Raw genomic sequence first — 25,912 nt, forward strand, 5'->3', positions numbered from 1 at the left:
CAAAGATGCTTCTAGAGATGAGAAAAAATAATGCTAATTTAGGGTGTTCCAAGGTACCATAAATGAGATCATATATAACACTAAGCACTTGCTCTAACTGTAAAAAGACATTGATACAAAGCAATGAAGTTTTCAAAATAGTCATACCATCACATCTATCACATTTTAACTCCTGCGTTTTCATCCACACTATTGCTCTACAGCAAGGTGACAAAGGGCAGTAGAGTAACTAATCTACCATATGTGAGCCTAAGAAAGGGAGTCTACGATTGGGAATAAAGCCAAGCATGAGCATTTGTGCAAGGCAAAACACCGTTAGGATTTCAAAGGAGCCAAGAGTGATCCACCCCAATAATGTTCAAGGACAAATTCCCTAGAGATGCAGCCACAACAAACGCACCTTAATGCCTGAAACACAATGTAGATGCTCCAGGTTATAGTCGTAGTGATACACCACACCATACAAGTACTAGGTTTCATTTCACCTGAGAACCTAAGGATACTCGAACTCAAAGAGGCACAAGATGTCAATTTTCTTGGAACAACATGGTTCCAACAGTTAACTTAGCCTTCAAGCTTTCCTTTGTTCTTTCATCAGCCTTTTCCTTGGTAACATTCTTCCACCTCACAATAAGCTCCATCCGTTCTTAATATTTAACATTCCAATGTTTCTTTTTTCCTTCTTCCACACATCCGGGAGAGAATACTAAACATAAACTCTATGCCAGTTTTGACTTGCATTTTCCATACATTGGCTCATCATTTGAGAGAAAGAACCAACTCATTTACTGGACACCAATTATAACTTGGCAGCTGAGCATATTACAAAGGTCTCACCCAGCTCAACCCTTGGCTACGTTTCAACACTCTCAGCAGAAAATAAAACTGCCACAGCTCAGTTTAGGATGGCAACACCATGATCCCACCGTGTAAGAGCTGAGCTGATTGGAAGAATATCATGCACGGCACACCTTTACACATCAACTTGCAATGAGCTTTGGTAGACATTGATATCTTCTTGCAGCACTTCACATGGTAGTTTCTCGATAACTGTATGTGATATCCCTGCCAATAAAGGCTTACATTTGATTGCCAAAGATAATCTGCAGCTACGAAGTCTTGAGGACAGGGAATGCTATAACATCTCTAATGCTTGCACTGTTTGTGAGTAGCATTACTAATCTGTCAATCCCAATACCCTGAAATAATAACATATAGCTGTCAAAATAAGCACAAACAAAGAGAACAACTAATCGCATCTCAAACTTTGAAGGATGAAAGCAAACATGAAAGTACCATTCCAGCTGTTGGAGGCATGCCGTACTCCAAAGCAGTCAAGAAATCCTCATCTAGCTCAACAGAATAAGCCTTGTCATCATCCTCTGAATTTGGACTGCCGCTGGTCATCTCAGCAGCTGCAGCTGCAAGCTCTTCATGTGCTTTTACTTGCAACTCCAGTCTCTTTCTCTGAAATATACCACAATTAAGTCTCCAGTTTAACCAGAACAGAAATACAAAATTTTGTGACAAACAGTGCTTGGACCTGATCAATAGGATCTGTCAGTTCAGAGAACGCATTTGCAATCTCTCTTCCATAGATAAAAAGCTCGAATCTCTCCGCATAACCTTCAAGGCTGATTGCCAAACAAGAACAAGAAAAAAAACGTACGTACAGACAGCATGTGATGAGTAAGCGAGCAATGAGGCTGGAGCAAGGCTTTGCATGCCAACACTCAAAATAGGTAAAACCGAGAACATGGCCTACTAAATCACACAATGCATGGCATCAGAACATCTATCTTGCGTGCAGATAGGTTTTTGTCAAGAAATTTGAAATTCTTAGCTCAGACCTCCGGTGTGGCTTTGCAAGAGGAGAGACTTCAACAGGGTAATCAATAACAAAGGTGGGCTGGATCAACGTTTTTTCAACGCATGCCTCAAACACCTAGCTTTCAGGCACAAAGTTGATTCACACCACTCATTAGGTTATGTTCCACCTGCAAAAAATCCATCAAAATACGCAGGCTTGGGCACTCTTACCTCATTCAGGACTTGGCCAATAGACCGGCATTTGTGAATGTTCTTCCTGAACTTGAGTGATTGATCATGTCCAGAAAGCGCCAACAAAGAAGTCTCTTTTGCCTCCTCCAATTGACCATTCATGGCACTAAAATCTACACCTGTAGCCTCCTGAACAAGTTCAAGCATACTGGCCCTTCTCCATGGTCTTTTCAGAGATAAGTCCGTTCCCTGTCTTAAAAAACGCATGAATGGTAACAAAAAATCAGTGAGGAGAGCGGCCTAAACCATAATCTACAGCACCCCAATTCTATGATAAGGACATCATTACCTGATAGCTAATTTCTTCACGACCATTGCAGTGGATTGCACAAGAAGTAATGAGCTCCTCTGCCAAGTTCATCATGTCATTGTAGTCAGCATACGCCTGGTAAATCTGGCATGCATATCAAACACGTGAAATCGCTTTTTCATCTTAAACCTCTGTTGTTATTGACATTCAATGAGTAAAGCTCTACCTCTATGCTTGTAAATTCAGGATTGTGCCGAGTAGAGATTCCTTCATTGCGAAAGATGCGCCCTAACTCATACACTTTTTCAAAGCCTCCAACCTTATATTAGACAGCAACTAAGAGAATCAAGAACCAAACAAATATAAATTAAAGTGCAAGAGGTTCAACACGTGAAACAATTACCACCATGCGCTTAAGATGAAGCTCTGTTGCAATCCGTAAATAGAGGTCTCTGTGCAGAGCATTATGATGTGTGACAAAAGGTCTTGCTTCAGCTCCTCCAGCTGCTCCCTGAAATTGATGTAGCAGGAGCAATCAATGCACCCACTGGTTAAGTTGATCAGGGTGGCAGAACACCGGTCAGTACACAGATATGGCCCTTTCAGAGCAATCAGCTACTGTCAATTTGGTGAATTTCTGTCAATGCCAGCAATTCATCCAATTTTAACACATCAAACCACCATTCTTTTCCGGATCTAGGTATTTAAAGGATTTTTAACACTTAACTTCCTTTGCCAGAAATCAATTTAAACTTCTGATCATCCTAACAAAGAAATAGCTGTCCTGAAACACCCTACAATCCCCAACTCTATTCAAAATATCCACACAAGCACTAGCTGTGAGAGAACCGCGATGCAGAAAGCAAGTCTTCACAGTTTGCAACATATCCATGCTCATGAATTTGATTGAAGCAGAAAGAGCAACCGCATGAATGGTGTGATTTTACATAATCACGGCTTTTTAGAATACATTGCAGGTGAGTACCTGGAGCACGGGAGTCTCTACTTCAATGAATCCTTTTTTTTCCACCAGCCTCCGTATATGGGATAATATCTGAAGCAACATGTTTGAAATTGATTAAAAACAGAACTGTAAAGTACTTCAAAATTGATGGGGTATCACTTCCACCGTATTAAAGACCTGTGCACAGTATGTGACACAGATTGTCAAGAGTAAATGATGAACATACAAGAATTCCTTCCAGAAAACAACAAGGGTGAATGGTGATATTTTCCCTCACAGCTCTGAAATTGGTGTACGGTTTATAGATAGCTATAGCTTTCTATGTGCTTCCTATGTACCTCTAAGCCACTGATTGTTATACCCTGGGCGGATGTGAAGGGCAGCGCAATGTATACTTTCTGTAGATCTATGTGTAATTTGAGCTTCACAAGTACAAACCAGGGGTTTGAAGACAAGTTACTCACTGTAATCCTAGGTCCAAGGTCTTGCTTATGAATTACAGAAAAGACTAATACTAAACACATTTACCAAAAAAGAGAAAAGAACTTGCTCCAAGAACTTAGAAGCATAAGCATTACGTTACCTGTGCTCTTGTGCGAAAGACATTTGCCACTTCAAGGCTCATGATCGTGTCCAAATATCTAAACAGGAATTATAGACTATTAAAACTTGGAAGAACCCTCAGCAACACAAATGCAAATAAGATGCCCCAGACTCGAAGTCCTCAAAAAACTGCACATGCCTTGATATGCACTAAATGAAACATGGAACAGACCCCAACTTTACCGCTGCCGATATCTTTTCTCAATATCTGTCAGTCCATGCCACTTATCCGGTAAAGGCAGCAGTGACTTGGTCAAAATAGAAAAATCTTTTATCTTCACTGAAAGTTCACCTGATCACAGTCGAATCTCAGTAATAAGACAATATAGAAAAATCTTGATAATACAATTTCCTCAAAAAAACTGAGCATCTTAATCACAGATATTTAAACTTCATCTTTCCTTACTCTTCAAACTTTTGAAACATCTGTAATAACCCAAAAGGCTCATCAAATGGAAAAAATTCCAGAAATTTAGTGTAACCGTCAATAGCAAATATGACCTCTACAGCAAAGAAATGTGATTGCTAATCCTTTTTGTGCGTTTGAAAAATGCTGCACTAAAGGCAAATCAAGTTTTGAGAATACTACAGCAGCATCTTTTGATGACTCAGTCATGCTTTAATTCCCTCTGAATCAGTAACTCAATGTCTACGTCAAAGAGCTCAAATAAATTCCACTACTATTCTCGGAGAAGAATACAACAGAAGCAGCTAAAGCCCTCTTCACAAAATTGTCCTTGCACCAACACCGACTTGTCGTCGACAACATCACAGTCCATAATTATGGGAAATGGGAATAAAAACAGATTCTTCAACTAGCAATTAGAGCTAGACATTCATTTGCCAACACAGGTACAAAGGTAAACTAACAACATCTGACACTATATCTTTGATATTTCTTATCTCAATCTTAATTAGAGAGAACAAAAATAAGGGGGAGTTGCAAGCACACCTTTCTCTGTTCGTTTGATTGTGCCAGATGCACCAATAAAATCACCAACATCCAAAAAACTCTTCAAATGCGCATATTTGCCCAGTGGAAGCACATTCTTCTCACAATACAGCTGCATAACAAACACAAATTTGCTTTACTCAACCAAGGTTTTGCAACAGCACATTTGGCAGCAGAGCATGCCATTTCTGATGGTTGTGCCAGCGTCTTGCCAAGAAGGCATAAGGGTATGCCTTGTACTGACAGAGGGATCTTGTTAGAAGCTACAATTCATTAGCATTAAGGAGGCACACACATGTGTGAGAGCACACACAAAGGTACCTCATCAATACCTGAATTGAGCTTGTCTCATCTTTCAACGTCAAGAAGGTAAGTTTTCCGAAAGCACGGCGTGCCATGACCCTTCCAGCAACGGACACGTTATCTTCCTCCTCCTTCGCTTCCTCTCCATTTATCAACTCTTTATACAAATCTTGCAGTTGCAAAGCAGTATGTGTTCTATCCCATGAATAAGCGTAAGGTTGAAATCCACCAGCTCTCAAGTCTTCTGCCTGCAACTCCCAGAAATGTCATGCATAAGATCAACACTTTGAGAAAAGAATATGTGCAGCATATTGACATAAGGTCATAAGGTTCTCTTCATAAGGTCAGAATAGTCTGAACTTACGAATTATAAGAGGGGATAAAACACTCACAAAAATACAAAATCAAGGGACACAAGAAAACAGAAAAAGAATATGTGCAGCATTATGGCTTGTGTGTGAATCCTTAAAAGTTTCAGCGATAAACTTAAGTCAATATTTCCTCCCAAGCCTTAATTACATGCAGGGATTCAAGATCCTTAAGATTGAAGAAAATTCAGGTCTAAATCTAAAACAAGTACATCAACGAAGCCTTTCTCAAAAAAGTAATTGAAAGAACTTCATGTTGGGAAGGTAGGTAAACAATTGTATTGCTGCTGAGACTAATCGCGCCACCAATAGCACCTAAATTACTAGCTTTCAAGCCTCCTATTGCTCTTTCCAAAGATGGAACTATTGTGACTGTGACTTGTTGGCCAGGTAAAATAATCTTTCAAAAAGTCTCAGTTTTTTGTTTATGATGCAATTGGGAACTGTCTTACCTCATGCTGGATTCTTGGAACCACTCAAGATGGTAGCACTAGGAGATTGGCACAACAGAACAAAATCTCTATGAGATCTTTTCTATCCTGATCACTAGTTTCTTCCGACGACAGTTTTAAGCAACAGCCGTCCCACCTAAAACAAGCTTTTCTTCCATACATAGAAAAGCCTTAAACGATACCAGGTCAAGTACACATCAGCTCAGTGCTGTCAGGTGCAGCCGAATTGAAATGGTGAAGATCTAGGCTTTGCACTTCCACAAATCCTTATCTTCCTTTCCTTGCGTTAGTGATTCCTTTTAGCTTGAATTCCCTTTACTTTTCACTGAAGAGAGGGAATGAGAAAATGCGGTAGACATGTGTAGAGAGAGAGAGAGAGAGAGAGAGAGAGAGAGAGAGAGAGAGAGAAATGAAATGAAATGAAATGAAATGAAATGTTATATTAACGTCTTCAAAAGGCCATAATGACCTATGAGACCCGAAAGTTACAAAGTGGTGGATCTGATACAAAGTCAGAGTAACAAAATAGCCTAATAACAATACAAAACAAAGATATCTACTATGGGGGCCTAAGTTGGTCGATGTGAGCCAAGCATAAGACTAAGCGGGAAAATTTGGGTGGCTTGTTGGGATGGCTGAATCACAAGAGATCTAGCATCGGTCGTTGGCGAATCTCATCAAATTCCTCCATGGTTAGTAGTCTGACCGGGCGTCGCGCATGCCTGGCCAACGTGCTCCGAATTTTCTGTCGTAGAACCCGTCGATGCTGTGTAGTTCTTCGCAGTCGTGGGCGCCTGGATTTCCCTAGTTCAATCGCTCGGTCAATCAGTGTGCCTCTCGTGTGAGACGAGGGGCAGCTCTGTTGTGGGAGTGGCTCTTGCGGCCGTCCCGTGTCTGCTTTGAAGAAGTCAGTGATCCGTCTTTGGGACTGGCTAGTGAAACCGCCCTGTTCAATCCAAAAAGGGCGGTAGACTTTACTTTAAACCTTGATTTAGCTTTCACCCATTATTAGTCGTCTATTTTACCTGTACTTTAGTGACACATGAGAGGGGAATGGGATACAGATGCTAGAATGCACCTGTATGAGAAGACCGACACCAGATTGGCCCCTAACTTAGGCGCCCCTTTCGGTATTTCTTTGTTGTTCAAAAGAGGGAATAAACGTTGTGGTTCCCTACAAGCTGCCCCGCACAAACTCGGCTCAATTTCCACTGTTCCGGCCTGATTTCGGCAGCATAATTGTACTAGGACACTTCACAGTCAGTATTCCCACACATTAAATGACTTTCCCGACGCATACGGGCACTTTGCAAAACCTGGCAAGAATCTGCAGCACGCTGAATTCTCTGTTTTCAGCCCTGAAAATGCACCAGATCACCTGTACAGCGGTCCCCTTGCGTCCCTGAACCTCCTGGGGGTATTAGGGTCCGTTTAGGGCCAAAACCCTAAACCTGCAAAAATACACAGCAGGCTGTAATTTACTGTTTTGGGCTCCGTTTCGCGTGCCGGTCGCATCCATAGCGAGTCCTCGAGCTCCCGCACCTGTAGGGCTACTTGCCCTTTGAATCGGACAAGATTTCTGGCGTGAAACCTCTCCGAATTCACCTGTACCTGCGGGGGGATTAGCCGCTAGCTAATCCAGTACCTGTGCAAGAGGCTCTTGCCTCGGCAATCGCGCATGAACCCACACAACTGTACATTGGTCAAATGAAGAGCCCACTAGTGGGGCATAACATACTGCCAAAGGGGAGAGAGAGGGCAGTGCGTAGCGTGCAGGGCATCACTCCTGGCACCGCACTGTGCATAAGAGGGAAAGCAAGCACTCCATAGCTCTTAACCTGTGACAAAACTGAAAATGAGTCTCTCCCCCTCCTAAATTCAGCGCCAACTCTTGTTGCATGAGGCAAGTGCACCAGAAGGTGCCACTTGGCACATTTATAAGCATTTTCCCATTTCGGGGTTGCCGTCTAAAAATATCCCAACAGGTTGCCCAGTTGACTTCACGGCAGAGTAAGAAAATGTTCCCCTTGTCATTCCGGAGGTAATAACGTCAACACATTTTCAGGTCCCAAAATAGCAGTTCCCTAAATTTTAGGAGATGCTGCCATTGTATCTTTCTAGGTCATCCGACCCTCTTTGTACACTGCGGCCACATCCAGAACTGAAATGTAGCCTCTGTAGCAAAGGATTCCACTTTGGCTAGTCAATGACCCCACTTGGCTAACCATAGTCCTTGTCCAACCTTAGTGCTCTCTTGCCCTCAGGCTTGGACTCCCTCTGGACAGTTCCACACTAGCTATGCAATGCAGGGCAGTTAGATTTCCCGAGGGGTGTTTCCAAAAAGTGAAAGTAAATAGATAATAAGAAAGAAATCAACAAAAAGGATAGATAGTAGTCACACGCTGGTGACATACCCCCCTCTTGAAATCTCAAACGTCCTCGTTTGCATCTATGTCGTTCATGCTCCTAGTCAACACTGATGTATTCAACACCTGTCGACACATGTACGACACATACATGCTCATTGTCAACCCTGGTGTATTCAACACCTCGTCGACTCATGTATTGCTTGCGTGTGAACCCTGTCCCAATGACATAGTAGTAGCTTCGCACTCTGCCATTGCTTTGAGTCACTAACTTTCCAATGACAAAATGGTAGCTGCACATTTTGCCACTGTCTTATAGTACACGTTGGATCCCGTAACACTTTCGACCACACCCAAACCGACAGTTTAAGAATGCAGTTACACATGTACTCTTCAATAGAAGCAATCACTGTATCCTTGACAAATTGACAAGAAATACTCACTTCTATAGCACTAACCAAACTTTTGGACATTCCATAAGAGCAATTGCCAAACTGACAATATGTACATCTCTAACATTCATGTAACAGGTATTTCATTTGAGCTCACTTTAAATACCATGTACATCATTTGTTTCAAAAGCCATTGTCACACTGACAATCCATTTAGCTTTGAAACTCAAGGGGTCAAGGTAGGTTGCAAATAGAAGGCTTCCAGGTAAAGTGATAACACAGTTGGTGACTCTGCAAGTTCACCTTCTTCCATCCACTTAACATCCATTGGTGGATAGTTTCTAAACTTTACCAAGTAACGCCTAGCAACCTTGCCTTTCACTTTCCTTTCTTTGTGTGCCAAAATCTGTTCAGGGACCAAGATCTCGTCAAGTTCCTCGACTTCCGGCTGATCTTCAGCCGGCATATCTTCTGGCACATCACCCACATAGAGTCTGAGAAGACTCACATGAAACGCATTGTGAATCTTCCAACTGTCAGTCAATTTCAGCCTATATGCAACATCACTGATTATGTCGCACACTTGAAAAGGCTCATAGTAACGCATGCTGAGCTTTGGAAACAATCTTTCCTTGCCCTTCATCTTCTTTAACCTTGCCTTTTCAAAGCGTAAAAGCACCCAATCACCAAGTGAATATACCACTTCACGACGGTGACGATCAGCTGCTTTCTTTTGCTTTGCCTGAGTCCTTTCCAAGGCCACTTTGACCTTCTTGTACATTTCATCCATGTCCTGAACATACTTATCTGCTTCAAATATCTTTTCCTTTGTATGCAGTATGGGAGGAACTTTCTTGCCACCTTCAACTATCTCAAAGGGTGCCTTGCCAGTTGATGAATGCACTGTATTATTGTATGCATACTCCACCAATGGCAAATACTGCTCCCACTTTCCTTTATGCTCTGACACATAGCACTTCAGCAGATCTAGGACAATAGAATTTGCCTCTTCTGACTGCCCATCTGTTTGAGGATGAAATGACAAAGAGAATTTGAGCGTGGTGCCCATATTCTCAAACAAGCCTCTCCAGAACAAACTTGTCATGCGTGGATCACGGTCGCTAACAATCGACTGTGGCATGCCATGATACTTGAAAATATTGCTCATAAACAAGCGTGCCATTTGATCTGGCTTTATCTTCTTCCTGCCAGGAATAAAATGAGCCTGTTTGCTAAATCTGCAAATAATGGTCCAAATACCATCGTTTCCTGTCTGCGTTCTCGGAAGATCAAAGATAAAATCCATAGCAATACTTTCCCATGGTTTATCTGAAATAGGTAGTGGTTGCAATAACCCTGGTGCCTTTTGCCTGTCAAACTTGACCTTCTGGCATATTAGGCATTCTCGCACAAAGGCATCCACATCTCTTCTCAATGTAGGCCAATAGAAGAATGTCTCAACCGCTTTAACTGTAGCATCGATGTCACCAGCGTGTGACTACTATCTATCCTTTTTGTTGATTTCTTTCTTATTATCTATTTACTTTCACTTTTTGGAAACACCCCTCGGGAAATCTAACTGCCCTGCATTGCATAGCTAGTGTGGAACTGTCCAGAGGGAGTCCAGGCCTGAGCGCAAGAGAGCACTAAGGTTGGACAAGGACTATGGTTAGCCAAGTGGGGTCTTGACTAGCCAAAGTGGAATCCTTTGCTACAGAGGCTACATTTTAGTTCTGGATGTGGCCGCAGTGTACAAAGAGGGTCGGATGACCTAGAAAGATACAATGGCAGCATCTCCTAAAATTTAGGGAACTGCTATTTTGGGACCTGAAAATGTGTTGACGTCATTACCTCCGGAATGACAAGGGGAACATTTTCTTACTCTGCCGTGAAGTCAACTGGGCAACCGGTTGGGATATTTTTAGACGGCAACCCCGAAACGGGAAAATGCTTATAAATGTGCCAAGTGGCACCTTCTGGTGCACTTGCCTCATGCAACAAGAGTTGGCGCTGAATTTAGGAGGGGGAGAGCCTCATTTTCAGTTTTGTCACAGGTTAAGAGCTATGGAGTGCTTGCTTTCCCTCTTATGCACAGTGCGGTGCCAGGAGTGATGCCCTGCACGCTACGCACTGCCCTCTCTCCTCCCTTTGGCAGTATGTTATGCCCCACTAGTGGGCTCTTCATTTGACCAATGTACAGTTGTGTGGGTTCATGCGCGATTGCCGAGGCAAGAGCCTCTTGCACAGGTACTGGATTAGCTAGCGGCTAATCCCCCCGCAGGTACAGGTGAATTCGGAGAGGTTTCACGCCAGAAATCTCGTCCGATTCAAAGGGCAAGTAGCCCTACAAGTGCGGGAGCTTGAGAACTTGCTACGGATGCGACCGGCACGCGAAACGGAGCCCGAAACAGTAAATTACAGCCTGCTGTGTATTTTTGCAGGTTTAGGGTTTTGGCCCTAAATGGACCCTAATACCCCCAGGAGGTTCGGGGACGCAAGGGGACCGCTGTACAGGTGATCTGGCGCATTTTCAGGGCTGAAAACAGAGAATTCAGCGTGCTGCAGATTCTCGCCAGGTTTTGCAAAGTGCCGGTATGCGTCGGGAAAGTCATTTAATGCGTGGGAATGCTGACTGTGAAGGGTTCTAGTACAGTTATGCTGCCGAAATCGGGCTGGAACAGAGGAAATTCAGCCGAGTTTGTGCGGGGCAGCTTGTAGGGTACCTCAGCGTTTATTCCCTCGTTTGAACAATAAAGAAATACCGAAAGGGGCGCCTAAGTTAGGGGCCAATCTGGTGTTCGTCTACTCATACAGGTGCAATCTAGCAGCCTGTATCCCTCTCCCCTTTGTTGTGTCTTAAAAGTACAGGTAAAATAGACGACTAATAATGGGTGAAAGCTAAATCAAGGTTTGAAGTAAAGTCTACCGCCCTTTTTGGATTAAACAGGCCGGTTTCATGGTTCCATCGACGGGACTAAATCACTTTTTCCCATAGAAGTGAGCCGTGGTCAGTTTTAGGCTTGAAGACACAGGGGATCATAGACCAGACACAAGGAATTGCAATTATGGCTGACAGACCAGATGATGTGACTGAAGAGGTTTCCTCTTGACAGGGTCAACAGACACATGAAGTGGGTGAGTCCTCAAGACCACCACAGACAGATGACGATATATTCAGGACCCAGTTGGCTACTACTGTGGCTATGTTCACACAAGTAATGCAGAACCCAAGGTTTTTAGCCTTTCTGCAACCTCCTGTTCCGTCTCAGCAAGTTGGGTCATTGGATCATATTCAAAAGCCTGTTAAGGCTCGAGCACAGGTGATTCATACCGCACAGTCAATGGAAACACCTGTACATTTGACGGAGAACATGCAGTCTCCACAACCTATGCCTAAGGTGCAAGAACAGGTGGCTGAGATGCCAGAATTTCAAGCTGTACCAGTTCAGCCCGCCACCTTTCAGCAGCCTATAGCTGGTTCTAATGGGCAGGGAAGCAACCTACAGGCTATGCAACAGGTCTTCCCACCACCTTCAGTACACCCTGGCTATTTTGGAGGTGGATCGGTATTCCAGAGCATGGCTGGTCATGCACCTGGAAATCAGTTTTACACGCCAGGAACAGTGTTTGGGGGTGCTCAAACGATGATGCCTAACCCCATGTATGGTGTCACGGGCATGCAACCAGGGTTTCAGAGCACTCAGGGCCAATTTGGGATGCCACAGGCAAATTTTGGTATGGCTGGAATTACAAATCAGCAGCCAAATATGGCATTTCCAGGTCAAGTTAATAGCGGCCAAGGAACACAGATGAACCCTAACAGTGTTCCCATGTTTCAGTCACTTCCATATGACAATTTAACGCCGCTGGAGAGGCCAACTCCGTACAAAGAAGGTGGCAAAGGTGTGACATTCACGACCTTTACAGGGTTTGATGACAGGAAGAAGGCTCTCTCATTCCTCCAGCAGTTTGACAAGGCCTATGCAGGGGGGAACTTTACAGAGGCTTCAAAGGTCCGCAAGGCAACCACTTTCTTGACAGGGAATGCGGGACAATGGTGGAAAACTTTATTGCTTCAAGGGCAAGCTCCGTCCACATGGATTTACTTCAAGCAGATTTTTGCAGCAGCATGGTTATCTGATGACTTTCAAGCAGATGTCATGACAGAATGGCACCAGCTAAATGCTGCCACTTGCAGAAATCTGGATGATTACAATCGGAAGTTTTGGAAAGCTCTACTTCCAGTAACTTCCTATAGGTTTGTGCCATTGACAGAACAGATTGAAAAATACTGTTGTGGCCTACCCAAAGGATTGAGAAAATACTGCACGAAGACAAAAGTCACTACTTTGACGCAGCTCATCGAGGTAGCAAACACTGGCAATGGTTTGCTCAAGGGAGAAGATTGTGAATTTAACACTGGCGTCAAGGCAGGATCAGGCAAGAAAAATTCAGCCAAGAAGCACGTTCCCAATGAGGCTCCTAAAGGGACTCAGGAGGCTTTCTGCAACCTCCTGTTCCGTCTCAGCAAGTTGGGTCACTGGATCATATTCAAAAGCCTGTTAAGGCTCGAGCACAGGTGGTTCATACCGCACAGTCAATGGAAGCACTTGTACACTTGACGGAGAACATGCAGTCTCCACAACCTATGCCTAAGGTGCAAGAACAGGTGGCTGAGATGCCAATCTTTCAAGCTGCTCCAGTTCAGCCCGCCGCCTTTCAGCAGCCTATAGCTGGTTCTAATGGGCAGGGAAGCAACCTACAGGCTATGCAACAAGTCTTCCCACCACCTTCAGTACACCCTGGCTATTTTGGAGGTGGATCCGTATTCCAGAGCATGGCTGGTCATGCACCTGGAAATCAGTTTTACACGCCAGGAACAGTGTTTGGGGGTGCTCAAACGATGATGCCTAACCCCATGTATGGTGTCACGGGCATGCAACCAGGGTTTCAGAGCACTCAGGGCCAATTTGGGATGCCACAGGCAAATTTTGGTATGGCTGGAATTACAAATCAGCAGCCAAATATGGCATTTCCCGGTCAAGTTAATAGCGGCCAAGTAACACAGATGAACCCTAACAATGTTCCCATGTTTCAGTCACTTCCATATGACAATTTAACGCCGCTGGAGACGCCAACTCCGTACAAAGAAGGTGGCAAAGGTGTGACATTCACGACCTTTACAGGGTTTGATGATAGGAAGAAGGCTCTTTCATTCCTCCAGCAGTTCGACAAGGCCTATGCAGGGGGAAACTTTACAGAAGCTTCAAAGGTCCGCAAGGCAGCCACTTTCTTGACAGGGAATGCGGGACAATGGTGGACAACTTCATTGCTTCAAGGGCAAGCTCCGTCCACATGGATTTATTTCAAGCAGATTTTTGCAGCAGCATGGTTATCTGATGACTTTGAAGCAGATGTCATCACAGAATGGCACCAGCTTAATGCTGCCACTTGCAGAAATCTGGATGATTACAATTGGAAGTTTTGGAAAGCTCTACTTCCAGTAACTTCCTATAGGTTTGTGCCATTGACAGAACAGATTGAAAAATACTGTTGTGGCCTACCTAAAGGATTGAGAAAGTAGTGGACGAAGACAAAAGTCACAACTTTGACGCAGCTCATCGAGGTAGCAAACACTGGCAATGGTTTGCTCAAGTGAGAAGATTGTGAATTTAACACTGGCGTGAAGGCAGGATCAGGCAAGAAAAATTCAGCCAAGAAGCACGTTCCCAATGAGGCTCCTAAAGGGACTCAGGAGTCAGCCAACGCAGGGAAAGACAAAGCTACGGCTGAATCAGAAAAAGGACCAGCAAAGAAATGGAAAAGACGTTTTCCTCGCAAGTCAGAAGAGCAAAAGAAGGTCCTGAGGACAGAAAACAAATGCTTTATATGTGAGCAGCCTGGCCACATTGCTTACAACTGTCCTTTAAAGAAAAGGCCAGCTGATTCTGAAGACAAGGAGGACAGGAAAGGAAAGAAGCCCATGGCTGGTCTAGTGCCAGATAAGGTGGGCGACAAGCCAAATTCAGATGCAAGTGAGCTTTGCAGAGCTTGGGGAAAGGTCAGGGATCAAACAGTGCTTATCTTCTTTGATCCAGGTGCCAAAGCCAACTTTATTTCCCCAGAATTGGCTTCAAAGTTGGGAATCAGACCTGAAGAGATGGGGTATACAACAGAGGCAGGTTTGGCATGTCCTGGCCATACAGAGGCTGTGACACCCATCATTGGAAAGTTGCGTCTACATATCCAGTCCTATGTAGATGCTGAAGAATTTTACATCATGCCACTGGACGGGTGTGATGTGTTGTTAGGTATTCCTTGGTTGTTTCGTGTACAGGGAATCATGGATGCCTACAACAAAAAGATCACTGTACAGAGCAGGGGAAAGACTCACATTCTGGATGTAAAGCTTAAAGGGGAGTCTATTCCTACTGTGTCAGCTTCTGCTATTACTTCTTTAATGAAAAAGCATCTTTCTGCGTACTTGGTTTTTGCACGTGAAGTGTCAGATTGTGATGAATCAAATTTATCTGTGCTAGATAAAGAAAGGTCAATGTTTTTACAACAGTATAGTGACTGTTTTTCCGATTCATTACCGTCTCAATTACCGCCAGAGAGACCCGAGGACCATGCGATAGATTTGGTGCCAGGCAGTAGCCCACCAAATAAGCGTCCGTACAGGGTTAGTGCGGCTCAGCAGAAAGAGATAATGGGCCAAGTACAGGAGTTGTTAGAAAAGGGGCTGATTCAGCCCAGTTCATCTCCATTCTATTCTCCAATGTTGTTGGTGCAGAAAAAGGATGGCTTATGGCGTATGTGCATCGACTACCGTGCACTGAACAAGAATACCATCAAGAATAGGTTCCCTATACCTAGAATTGATGATATTATGGACAAATTAGCAGGAGCAGCTATGTTTAGCAAGATAGATCTAAAGAGTGGGTACCACCAGATCCGCATTAGATCAGAGGATGTGCACAAGACTGCTTTTAGAACGACGTTTGGCCTTTATGAATTTTTAGTGATACCCTTTGGTCTCACAAATGCTCCTGCTACGTTTAATAGGATGATGGACAGAATTTTCCGTCCACACCAGCAGTTTGTTGGTACATTCTTTGATGACATGATAGTCTACTCAAAGAATGAAGAGAAGCATAGGCATCACTTGGCCATTGTGTTCAAAGAGCTACGCGGTCATAGGTTGCTCATCAATGCAAAGAAAAGTGAGTTTTTTCTGGAAGAGATTCACTTTCTGGGACACATTGTCTCAAAGGATGGTGTCAGAATGGATCCTGCAAAAGTTGAAGCGATCAAGTCATGGCCAAATTTGAAGACGGTGCATGATGTCCGAAGCTTTTTGGGACTATGCTCCTATTACAGAAGGTTTATCCGAAATTTCGCTGAGATTGCTTCACCTTTACATGCTCTTCAAAAGAAGGCAGTCACCTTTAGATGGACACAAAAAGAGATTTCAGCTTTTAATCTCTTAAAGGAAAAGATGACTTCAGATCCCGTCATTGTGTTGCCAGATCTTAGGAAGTCATTTGTTGTCCAGTGTGATGCCTGCGGTAGTAGCATTGGTGCAATGCTAATGCAAGATGGCAGGGTAGTAGCCTATGAGAGCAGAATTTTGCAAGAGCTAGAGATGACCATGCAGGTCTATGAGAAAGAGTTACTGGCTGTAATTCATGCGCTCTTAAGTTGGAAACACTACCTGCTAGGTGCAGACAAAGTTATCTGAAAAGCATATGCGATGGGCAAATATCTTGTCCATGTTCCATTTTCAGATTGTGCATGTGGAAGGCAAGAAGAATGTTGTGGCTGATGCCTTGTCAAGGAAGCCAAAAATTTCAGCTGTGTCGATTCCTTATCATCATGAACTTGATGATATGAGAGAACAGTATGCAAATGATAAAGATTTTGCAAGGGTCTTCGAGCAACTAATGGATGGACAACGTCATGAACACTATCTTCTTAAAGACGGGTTCATGATGATGCATATAGGCTGAAATTGCCTGACAGTTGGAAGATTCACAATGTGTTTCATGTGAGTCTTCTCAGACCCTATGTGGGTGATCTGCCAGAAGATATGTCAGCTGAAGATCAGCCGGAAGTCGAGGAACTTGACGAGATCTTGGTCCCTGAATAGATTTTGGCACACAAAGAAAGGAAAGTGAAAGGCAAGGTTGCTAGGCGTTACTTGATAAAGTTCAGAAACTATTCACCAATGGATGCTAAGTGGATGGAAGAAGGTGAACTTGCAGAGTCACCAACTGTGTTATCACTTTACCTTGAAGCCTTCGATTTGCAACCTACCTTGACCCCTTGAGTTTCAAAGCTACATGGATTGTCAGTGTGACAATGGCTTCTGAAACAAATGATGTACATGGTATTTAAAGTGAGCTCAAATCAAATACCTGTTACATGAATGTTAGAGCTGTACATATTGTCAGTTTGGCAATTGCTCTTATGGAATGTCCAAAAGTTTGGTTAGTGCTATAGAAGTGAGTATTTCTTGTCAGTTTGTCAAGGATACAGTGATTGCTTCTATTGAAGAGTACATGTGTAACTGCATTCTTAAACTGTCGGTTTGGGTATGCTCGATAGTGTTACGGGATCCAACGTGTACTATAAGACAGTGGCAAAATGTGCAGCTACCATTTTGTCATTGGAAAGTTAGTGACTCAAAGCAATGGCAGAGTGCGAAGCTACTACTATGTCATTGGGCCAGGGTTCACACGCAGGCAATACATCAGTCGACGAGGTGTTGAATACACCAGGGTTGACAATGAGCATGTATGTGTCGTATATGTGTCGACAGGTGTTGAATACATCAGTGTTGACAGTAAGCATGTACGACATAGATGCAAACGAGGACGTTTGAGATTTCAAGAGGGGGGTATGTCACCAGCGTGTGACTACTATCTATCCTTTTTGTTGATTTCTTTCTTATTATCTATTTACTTTCACTTTTTGGAAACACCCCTCGGGAAATCTAATTGCCTTGCATTGCAAAGCTAGTGTGGAACTGTCCAGAGGGAGTCCAAGCCTGAGGACAAGAGAGCACTAAGGTTGGACAAGGACTATGGTTAGCCAAGTGGGGTCATTGACTAGCCAAAGTGGAATCCTTTGCTACAGAGGCTACATTTCAGTTCTGGATGTGGCCGCAGTGTACAAAGAGGGTCGGATGACCTAGAAAGATACAATGGCAGCATCTCCAAAAATTTAGGGAACTGCTATTTTGGGACTTGAAAATGTGTTGGCGTCATACCTCCGGAATGACAAGGGGAACATTTTCTTACTCTGCCGTGAAGTCAACTGGGCAACCGGTTGGGATATTTTTAGACGGCAACCCCGAAACGGGAAAATGCTTATAAATGTGCCAAGTGGCACCTTTTGGTGCACTTGCCTCATGCAACAAGAAGTGGCGCTGAATTTAGGAGGGGGAGAGCCTCATTTTCAGAATTTGTCACAGGTTAAGAGCTATGGAGTGCTTGCTTTCCCTCTTATGCACAGTGCGGTGCCAGGAGTGATGCCCTGCACGCTACGCACTGCCCTCTCTCTCCCCTTTGGCAGTATGTTATGCCCCTCTAGTGGGCTCTTCATTTGACCAATGTACAGTTGTGTGGGTTCATGCGCGATTGCCGAGGCAAGAGCCTCTTGCACAGGAACTGGATTAGCTAGCGGCTAATCCCCCCGCAGGTACAGGTGAATTCGGAGAGGTTTCACGCCAGAAATCGCGTCCGATTCAAAGGGCAAGTAGCCCTACAGGTGCGGGAGCTCGAGGACTTGCTACGGATGCGACCGGCACGCGAAACGGAGCCCGAAACAGTGAATTACAGCCTGCTGTGTAATTTTGCAGGTTTAGGGTTTTGGCCCTAAACGGACCCTAATACCCCCAGGAGGTTCGGGGACGCAAGGGGACCGCTGTACAGGCGATCTGGCGCATTTTCAGAGCTGAAAACAGAGAATTCAGCGTGCTGCAGATTTTCGCCAGGTTTTGCGAAGTGCTCGTATGCGTCGGGAAAGTCAGTCAATGCGTGGGAATACTGACTGTGAAGGGTTCTAGTACAGTTATGCTGCCGAAATCGGGCTCGAACAGTGGAAATTCAGCCGAGTTTGTGCGGGGCAGCTTGTAGGGAACCACAACGTTTATTCCCTCTTTTGAACAATAAAGAAATACCGAAAGGGGCGCCTAAGTTAGGGGCCAATCTCGTGTCCGTCTACTCATACACGTGCAATCTAGCAGCCTGTATCCCTGTCCCCTTTGTTGTGTCTTGAAAGTACAGGTAAAATAGACGACTAACAATGGGTGAAAGCTAAATCAAGGTTTAAAGTAAAGTCTACCGCCCTTTTTGGATTGAACAGGCTGGTTACATGGGGAAAGGTCAGGGATCAAACAGTGCTTATCTTCTTTGATCCAGGTGCCAAAGCCAACTTTATTTCCCCAGAATTGGCTTCAAAGTTGGGAATCAGACCTGAAGAGATGGGGTATACAACAGAGGCAGGTTTGGCATGTCCTGGCCATACAGAGGCTGTGACACCCATCATTGGAAAGTTGCGTCTACATATCCAGTCCTATGTAGATGCTGAAGAATTTTACATCATGCCACTGGACGGATGTGATGTGTTGTTAGGTATTCCTTGGTTGTTTCGTGTACAGGGAATCATGGATGCCTACAACAAAAAGATCACTGTACAGAGCAGGGGAAAGACTCACATTCTGGATGTAAAGCTTAAAGGGGAGTCTATTCCTACTGTGTCAGCTTCTGCTATTACTTCTTTAATGAAAAAGCATCTTTCTGCGTACTTGGTTTTTGCACGTGAAGTGTCAGATTGTGATGAATCAAATTTATCTGTGCTAGATAAAGAAAGGTCAATGTTTTTACAACAGTATAGTGACTGTTTTTCCGATTCATTACCGTCTCAATTACCGCCAGAGAGACCCGAGGACCATGCGATAGATTTGGTGCCAGGCAGTAGCCCACCAAATAAGCCTCCGTACAGGGTTAGTGCGGCTCAGCAGAAAGAGATAATGGGCCAAGTACAGGAGCTGTTAGAAAAGGGGCTGATTCAGCCCAGTTCATCTCCATTCTGTTCTCCAGTGTTGTTGGTGCAGAAAAAGGATGGCTCATGGCGTATGTGCATCGACTACCGTGAACTGAACAAGAATACCATCAAGAATAGGTTTCCTATACCTAGAATTGATGATATTATGGACAAATTAGAAGGAGCAGCTATGTTTAGCAGGATAGATCTAGAGAGTGGGTACCATCAGATCCGCATTAGATCAAAGGATGTGCACAAGACTACTTTTAGAACGACGTTTGGCCTTTACGAATTTTTAGTGATGCCCTTTGGTCTCACAAATGCTCCTGCTACGTTCAATAGGATGATGGACAGAATTTTCCGTCCACACCAGCAGTTTGTTGGTACATTCTTTGATGACATGATAGTCTACTCAAAGAATGAAGAGGAGCATAGGCATCACTTGGCCATTGTGTTCAAAGAGCTACGCGGTCATAGGTTGCTCATCAATGCAAAGAAAAGTGAGTTTTTTCTGGAAGAGATTCACTTTCTGGGACACATTGTCTCAAAGGATGGTGTCAGAATGGATCCTGTCAAAGTTGAAGCGATCAAGTCATGGCCAGATTTGAAGACGGTGCACGATGTCCGAAGTTGCTTGGGACTATGCTCCTATTACAGAAGGTTTATCCGAAATTTTGCTGAGATTGCTTCACCTTTACATGCTCTTCAAAAGAAAGCAGTCACCTTTAGATGGACACAGAAAGAGATTTCAGCTTTTAATCTCTTAAAGGAAAAGATGACTTCCGATCCAGTCATTGTGTTGCCAGATCTTAGGAAGTCATTTGTGGTCCAGTGTGATGCCTGCGGTAGTAGCATTGGTGCAGTGCTAATGCAAGATGGCAAGGTAGTAGCCTATGAGAGCAGAATTTTACAAGGGCCAGAGATGACCATGCAGGTCTATGAGAAAGAGTTACTGGCTGTGATTCATGCGCTCTTAAGTTGGAAACACTACCTGCTAGGTGCAGATTTCGTTGTCGAAACGGACCATCAGACCTTGCGATACTTCTTGACACAGACAAAGTTATCTGAGAAGCATATGCGATGGGCAAATATCTTGTCCATGTTCCATTTTCAGATTGTGCATGTGGAAGGCAAGAAGAACGTTGTGGCTGATGCCTTGTCACGGAAGCCACAAATTTCAGCTGTGTCAATTCCTTATTATCATGAACTTGATGATATGAGAGAACAGTATGCAAATGATGAAGATTTTGCAAGGGTCTTCGAGCAACTAATGGATGGACAACGTCATGAACACTATCTTCTTAAAGACGGGTTCATGATGATGCATGGCAGATTGTGTGTCACAAAGCCATTGCGACGCAAAGTTATGGAAGAGAGTCATGTCCCACCATATGCAGGGCATCGTGGTATTGATGCTACAGTTAAAGCGGTTGAGACATTCTTCTATTGGCCTACATTGAGAAGGGATGTGGATGCCTTTGTGCGAGAATGCCTAATATGCCAAAAGGTCAAGTTTTACAGGCAAAAGGCACCAGGGTTATTGCAACCACTACCTATTCCAGATAAACCATGGGAAAGTATTGCTATGGATTTTATCTTTGATCTTCCGAGAACGCAGACAGGAAACGATGGTATTTGGACCATTATTTGCAGATTCAGCAAACAGGCTCATTTTATTCCTGTTAGGAAGAAGATAAAGCCAGATCAGATGGCACGCTTGTTTATGAGCAATATTTTCAAGTATCATGGCATGCCACAGTCGATTGTTAGCGACCGTGATCCACGCATGACAAGTTTGTTCTGGAGAGGCTTGTTTGAGAATATGGGCACCACGCTCAAATTCTCTTCGTCATTTCATCCTCAAACAGATGGGCAGTCAGAAGAGGCAAATTCTACAGTCCTAGATCTGCTAAAGTGTTATGTGTCAGAGCATAAAGGAAAGTGGGAGCAGTATTTGCCATTGGTGGAGTATGCATACAATAATACAGTGCATTCATCAACTGGCAAGGCACCCTTTGAGATAGTTGAAGATGGCAACAAAGTTCCTCCCATACTGCATACAAACGACAAGATATTTGAAGCAGATAAATATGTTCAGGACATGCATGAAATGTACAAGAAGGTCAAAGTGGCCTTAGAAAGGACTCAGGCAAAACAAAAGAAAGCAGCTGATCGTCACCGTCGTGAAGTGGTATATTCACTTGGTGATTGGGTGCTTTTACGCTTTGAAAAGGCAAGGTTAAAGAAGATGAAAGGCAAGGAAAGACTGTTTCCAAAGCTCAGCATGCGTTACTATGGGCCTTTTAAAGTGTGCGACATAATCAGTGATGTTGCATATAGGCTGAAATTGCCTGACAGTTGGAAGATTCACAATGCATTTCATGTGAGTCTTCTCAGACCCTAACACCCCCAGGAGGTTCGGGGACGCAAGGGGACCGCTGTACAGGTGATCTGGCGCATTTTCAGGGCTGAAAACAGAGAATTCAGCGTGCTGCAGATTCTCGCCAGGTTTTGCAAAGTGCCCGTATGCGTCGGGAAAGTCATTTAATGCGTGGGAATGCTAATTGTGAAGGGTTCTAGTACAGTTATGCTGCCGAAATTGGGCTGGAACAGAGGAAATTCAGCCGAGTTTGTGCGGGGCAGCTTGTAGGGAACCTCAGCGTTTATTCCCTCTTTTGAACAATAAAGAAATACCGAAAGGGGCGCCTAAGTTAGGGGCCAATCTGGTGTTCGTCTACTCATACAGGTGCAATCTAGCAGCTTGTATCCCTCTCCCCTTTGTTGTGTCTTGAAAGTACAGGTAAAATAGACGACTAATAATGGGTGAAAGCTAAATCAAGGTTTGAAGTAAAGTCTACCGCCCTTTTTGGATTGAACAGGCCGGTTTCAACCGATACCACGATGCCCTGCATACGGTGGGACATGACTCTCTTCCATATTTTTGCGTCGCAATGGCTTTGTGACACACAATCTGCCATGCATCATCATGAACCCGTCTTTAAGAAGATAGTGTTCATGACGTTGTCCATCCATTAGCTGCTCGAAGACCCTTGCAAAATCTTCATCATTTGCATATTGTTCTCTCATATCATCAAGTTCATGATGATAAGGAATTGACACAGCTGAAATTTGTGGCTTCCTTCACAAGGCATCAGCCACAACGTTCTTCTTCCCTTCCACATGCACGATCTGAAAAAGGAACATGGACAAGATATTTGCCCATCGCATATGCTTCTTAGATAACTTTGTCTGTGTCAAGAAGTATCGCAAGGTCTGATGGTCCGTTTGGACAACGAAATCTGCACCTAGCAGGTAGTGTTTCCAACTTAAGAGCGCATGAATCACAACCAGTAACTCTTTCTCATAGACCTGCATGGTCATCTCTGGCCCTTGCAAAATTCTGCTCTCATAGGCTACTACCCTGCCATCTTGCATTAGCACTGCACCAATGCTACTACCGCAGGCATCACACTGGACCACAAATGACTTCCTAAGATCTGGCAACACAATGACTGGATCTGAAGTCATCTTTTCCTTTAAGAGATTAAAAGCTGAAATCTCTTTCTGTGTCCATCTAAAGGTGACTGCTTTCTTTTGAAGAGCATGTAAAGGTGAAGCAATCTCAGCAAAATTTCGGATAAACCTTCTGTAATAGGAGCATAGTCCCAAGCAACTTCGGACATCGTGCACCGTCTTCAAATCTGGCCATGACTTGATCGCTTCAACTTTGACAGGATCCATTCTGACACCATCCTTTGAGACAATGTGTCCCAGAAAGTGAATCTCTTCCAGAAAAAACTCACTTTTCTTTGCATTGATGAGCAACCTATGACCGCGTAGCTCTTTGAACACAATGGCCAAGTGATGCCTATGCTTCTCTTCATTCTTTGAGTAGACTATCATGTCATCAAAGAATGTACCAACAAACTGCTGGTGTGGACGGAAAATTCTGTCCATCATCCTATTGAACGTAGCAGGAGCATTTGTGAGACCAAAGGGCATCACTAAAAATTCGTAAAGGCCAAACGTTGTTCTAAAAGCAGTCATGTGCACATCCTCTGATCGAATGCGGATCTGATGGTACCCACTCTTTAGATCTATCCTGCTAAACATAGCTGCTCCTTCTAATTTGTCCATAATATCATCAATTCTAGGTATAGGGAACCTATTCTTGATGGTATTCTTGTTCAGTGCACGGTAGTCGATGCACATACGCCATGGAGCCATCCTTTTTCTGCACCAACAACACTGGAGAACAGAATGGAGATGAACTGGGCTGAATCAACCCCTTTTCTAACAGCTCCTGTACTTGGCCCATTATCTCTTTCTGCTGAGCCGCACTAACCCTGTACGGAGGGCTACTGCCTCGCACCAAATCTATCGCATGGTCCTCGGGTCTCTCTGGCGGTAATTGAGACGGTAATAAATCGGAAAAACAGTCACTATACTATTGTAAAAACATTGACCTTTCTTTATCTAGCACAGATAAATTTGATTCATCACAATCTGCCACTTCACGTGCAAAAACCAAGTACGCAAAAAGATGCTTTTTCATTACAGAAGTAATAGCAGAAGCTGACACAGTAGGAATAGACTCCCCTTTAAGCTTTACATCCAGAATGTGAGTCTTTCCCCTGCTCTGTACAGTGATCTTTTTGTTGTAGGCATCCATGATTCCCTGTACACGAAACAACCAAGGAATACCTAACAACACATCACATCCGTCCAGTGGCATGATGTAAAAGTCTTCAGCATCTACATAGGACTGGATATGTAGACGCAACTTTCCAATGATGGGTGTCACAGCCTCTGTATGGCCAGGACATGCCAAACCTGCCTCTGCTGTATACCCCATCTCTTCAGGTCTGATTCCCAGCTTTGAAGCCAATTCTGTGGAAATAAAGTTGGCTTTGGCACCTGGATCAAAGAAGATAAGCACTGTTTGATCCCTGACCTTTCCCCAAGCTCTGCAAAGCTCACTTGCATATGAATTTGGCTTGTCGCCCACCATATCTGGCACTAGACCAACCATGGGCTTCTTTCCTTTCCTGTCCTCCTTGTCTTCAAAATCAGCTGGCCTTTTCTTTGTAGGACAGTTGTAAGCAATGTGGCCAGGCTGCTCACATATAAAGCATTTGTTTTCTGTTCTCAGGACCTTTTGCTCTTCTGACTTGCGAGGAAAACGTCTTTTCCATTTCTTCGCTGGTCCCTTTTCTGATTCAACCGTAGCTTTATCTTTCCCTGCGTTGGCTGACTCGTGAGTCCCTTTAGGAGCCTCATTGGGAACGTGCTTCTTGGCTGAATTTTTCTTGCCTAATCCTGCCTTGACGCCAATGTTAAATTCACAATCTTCTCACTTGAGCAAACCATTGCCAGTGTTTGCTACCTCGATGAGCTGCGTCAAAGTTGTGACTTTTGTCTTCGTACACTACTTTCTCAATCCTTTAGGTAGGCCACAACAGTATTTTTCAATCTGTTCTGTCAATGGCACAAACCTATAGGAAGTTACTGGAAGTAGAGCTTTCCAAAACTTCCAATTGTAATCATCCAGATTTCTGCAAGTGGCAGCATTAAGCTGGTGCCATTCTGTGATGACATCTGCTTCAAAGTCATCAGATAACCATGCTGCTGCAAAAATCTGCTTGAAATAAATCCATGTGGACGGAGCTTGCCCTTGAAGCAATAAAGTTGTCCACCATTGTCCCGCATTCCCTGTCAAGAAAGTGGCTGCCTTGCGGACCTTTGAAGCTTCTGTAAAGTTTCCCCCTGCATAGGCCTTGTCGAACTGCTGGAGGAATGAAAGAGCCTTCTTCCTATCATCAAACCCTGTAAAGGTCGTGAATGTCACACCTTTGCCACCTTCTTTGTACGGAGTTGGCGTCTCCAGCGGCGTTAAATTGTCATATGGAAGTGACTGAAACATGGGAACACTATTAGGGTTCATCTGTGTTCCTTGGCTGCTATTAACTTGACTTGGAAATGCCATATTTGGCTGCTGATTTGTAATTCCAGCCATACCAAAATTTGCCTGTGGCATCCCAAATTGGCCCTGAGTGCTCTGAAACCCTGGTAGCATGCCTGTGACACCATACATGGGGTTAGGGATCATTGTTTGAGCACCCCCGAACACTGTTCCTGGCGTGTAAAACTGA

The 25,912-nt window shown here is 44.0% G+C and overlaps 1 protein-coding gene across 1 annotated transcript in view; it reads right to left on the reverse strand.

Annotated features, from left to right (window-relative positions):
* Positions 1-516: 516 nt before the first annotated feature.
* Positions 517-25,912, reverse strand: part of OVA5 (Lysyl-tRNA synthetase, class II) — a 76,887-nt gene continuing 51,491 nt past the window's right edge. The window contains exons 2-14 of the mRNA XM_086491848.1: positions 5,163-5,381; positions 4,831-4,942; positions 4,062-4,170; positions 3,859-3,916; positions 3,297-3,365; positions 2,715-2,822; positions 2,538-2,630; positions 2,351-2,455; positions 2,041-2,250; positions 1,851-1,945; positions 1,544-1,634; positions 1,297-1,467; positions 517-1,199 (exon numbers count right to left, since the gene is read on the reverse strand). Of these exons, the coding sequence (XP_086347974.1) occupies positions 1,110-1,199; positions 1,297-1,467; positions 1,544-1,634; positions 1,851-1,945; positions 2,041-2,250; positions 2,351-2,455; positions 2,538-2,630; positions 2,715-2,822; positions 3,297-3,365; positions 3,859-3,916; positions 4,062-4,170; positions 4,831-4,942; positions 5,163-5,381 (1,530 nt within the window). The 3' untranslated portion in view covers positions 517-1,109. The remainder of the gene's footprint in view (positions 1,200-1,296; positions 1,468-1,543; positions 1,635-1,850; positions 1,946-2,040; positions 2,251-2,350; positions 2,456-2,537; positions 2,631-2,714; positions 2,823-3,296; positions 3,366-3,858; positions 3,917-4,061; positions 4,171-4,830; positions 4,943-5,162; positions 5,382-25,912) is intronic.

The sequence above is a fragment of the Adiantum capillus-veneris genome, chromosome 20 (genome assembly GCF_014529385.1).
Source record: "Adiantum capillus-veneris isolate H3 chromosome 20, ASM1452938v2, whole genome shotgun sequence".
Classification (NCBI taxonomy): Eukaryota; Viridiplantae; Streptophyta; class Polypodiopsida; order Polypodiales; family Pteridaceae; genus Adiantum; species Adiantum capillus-veneris.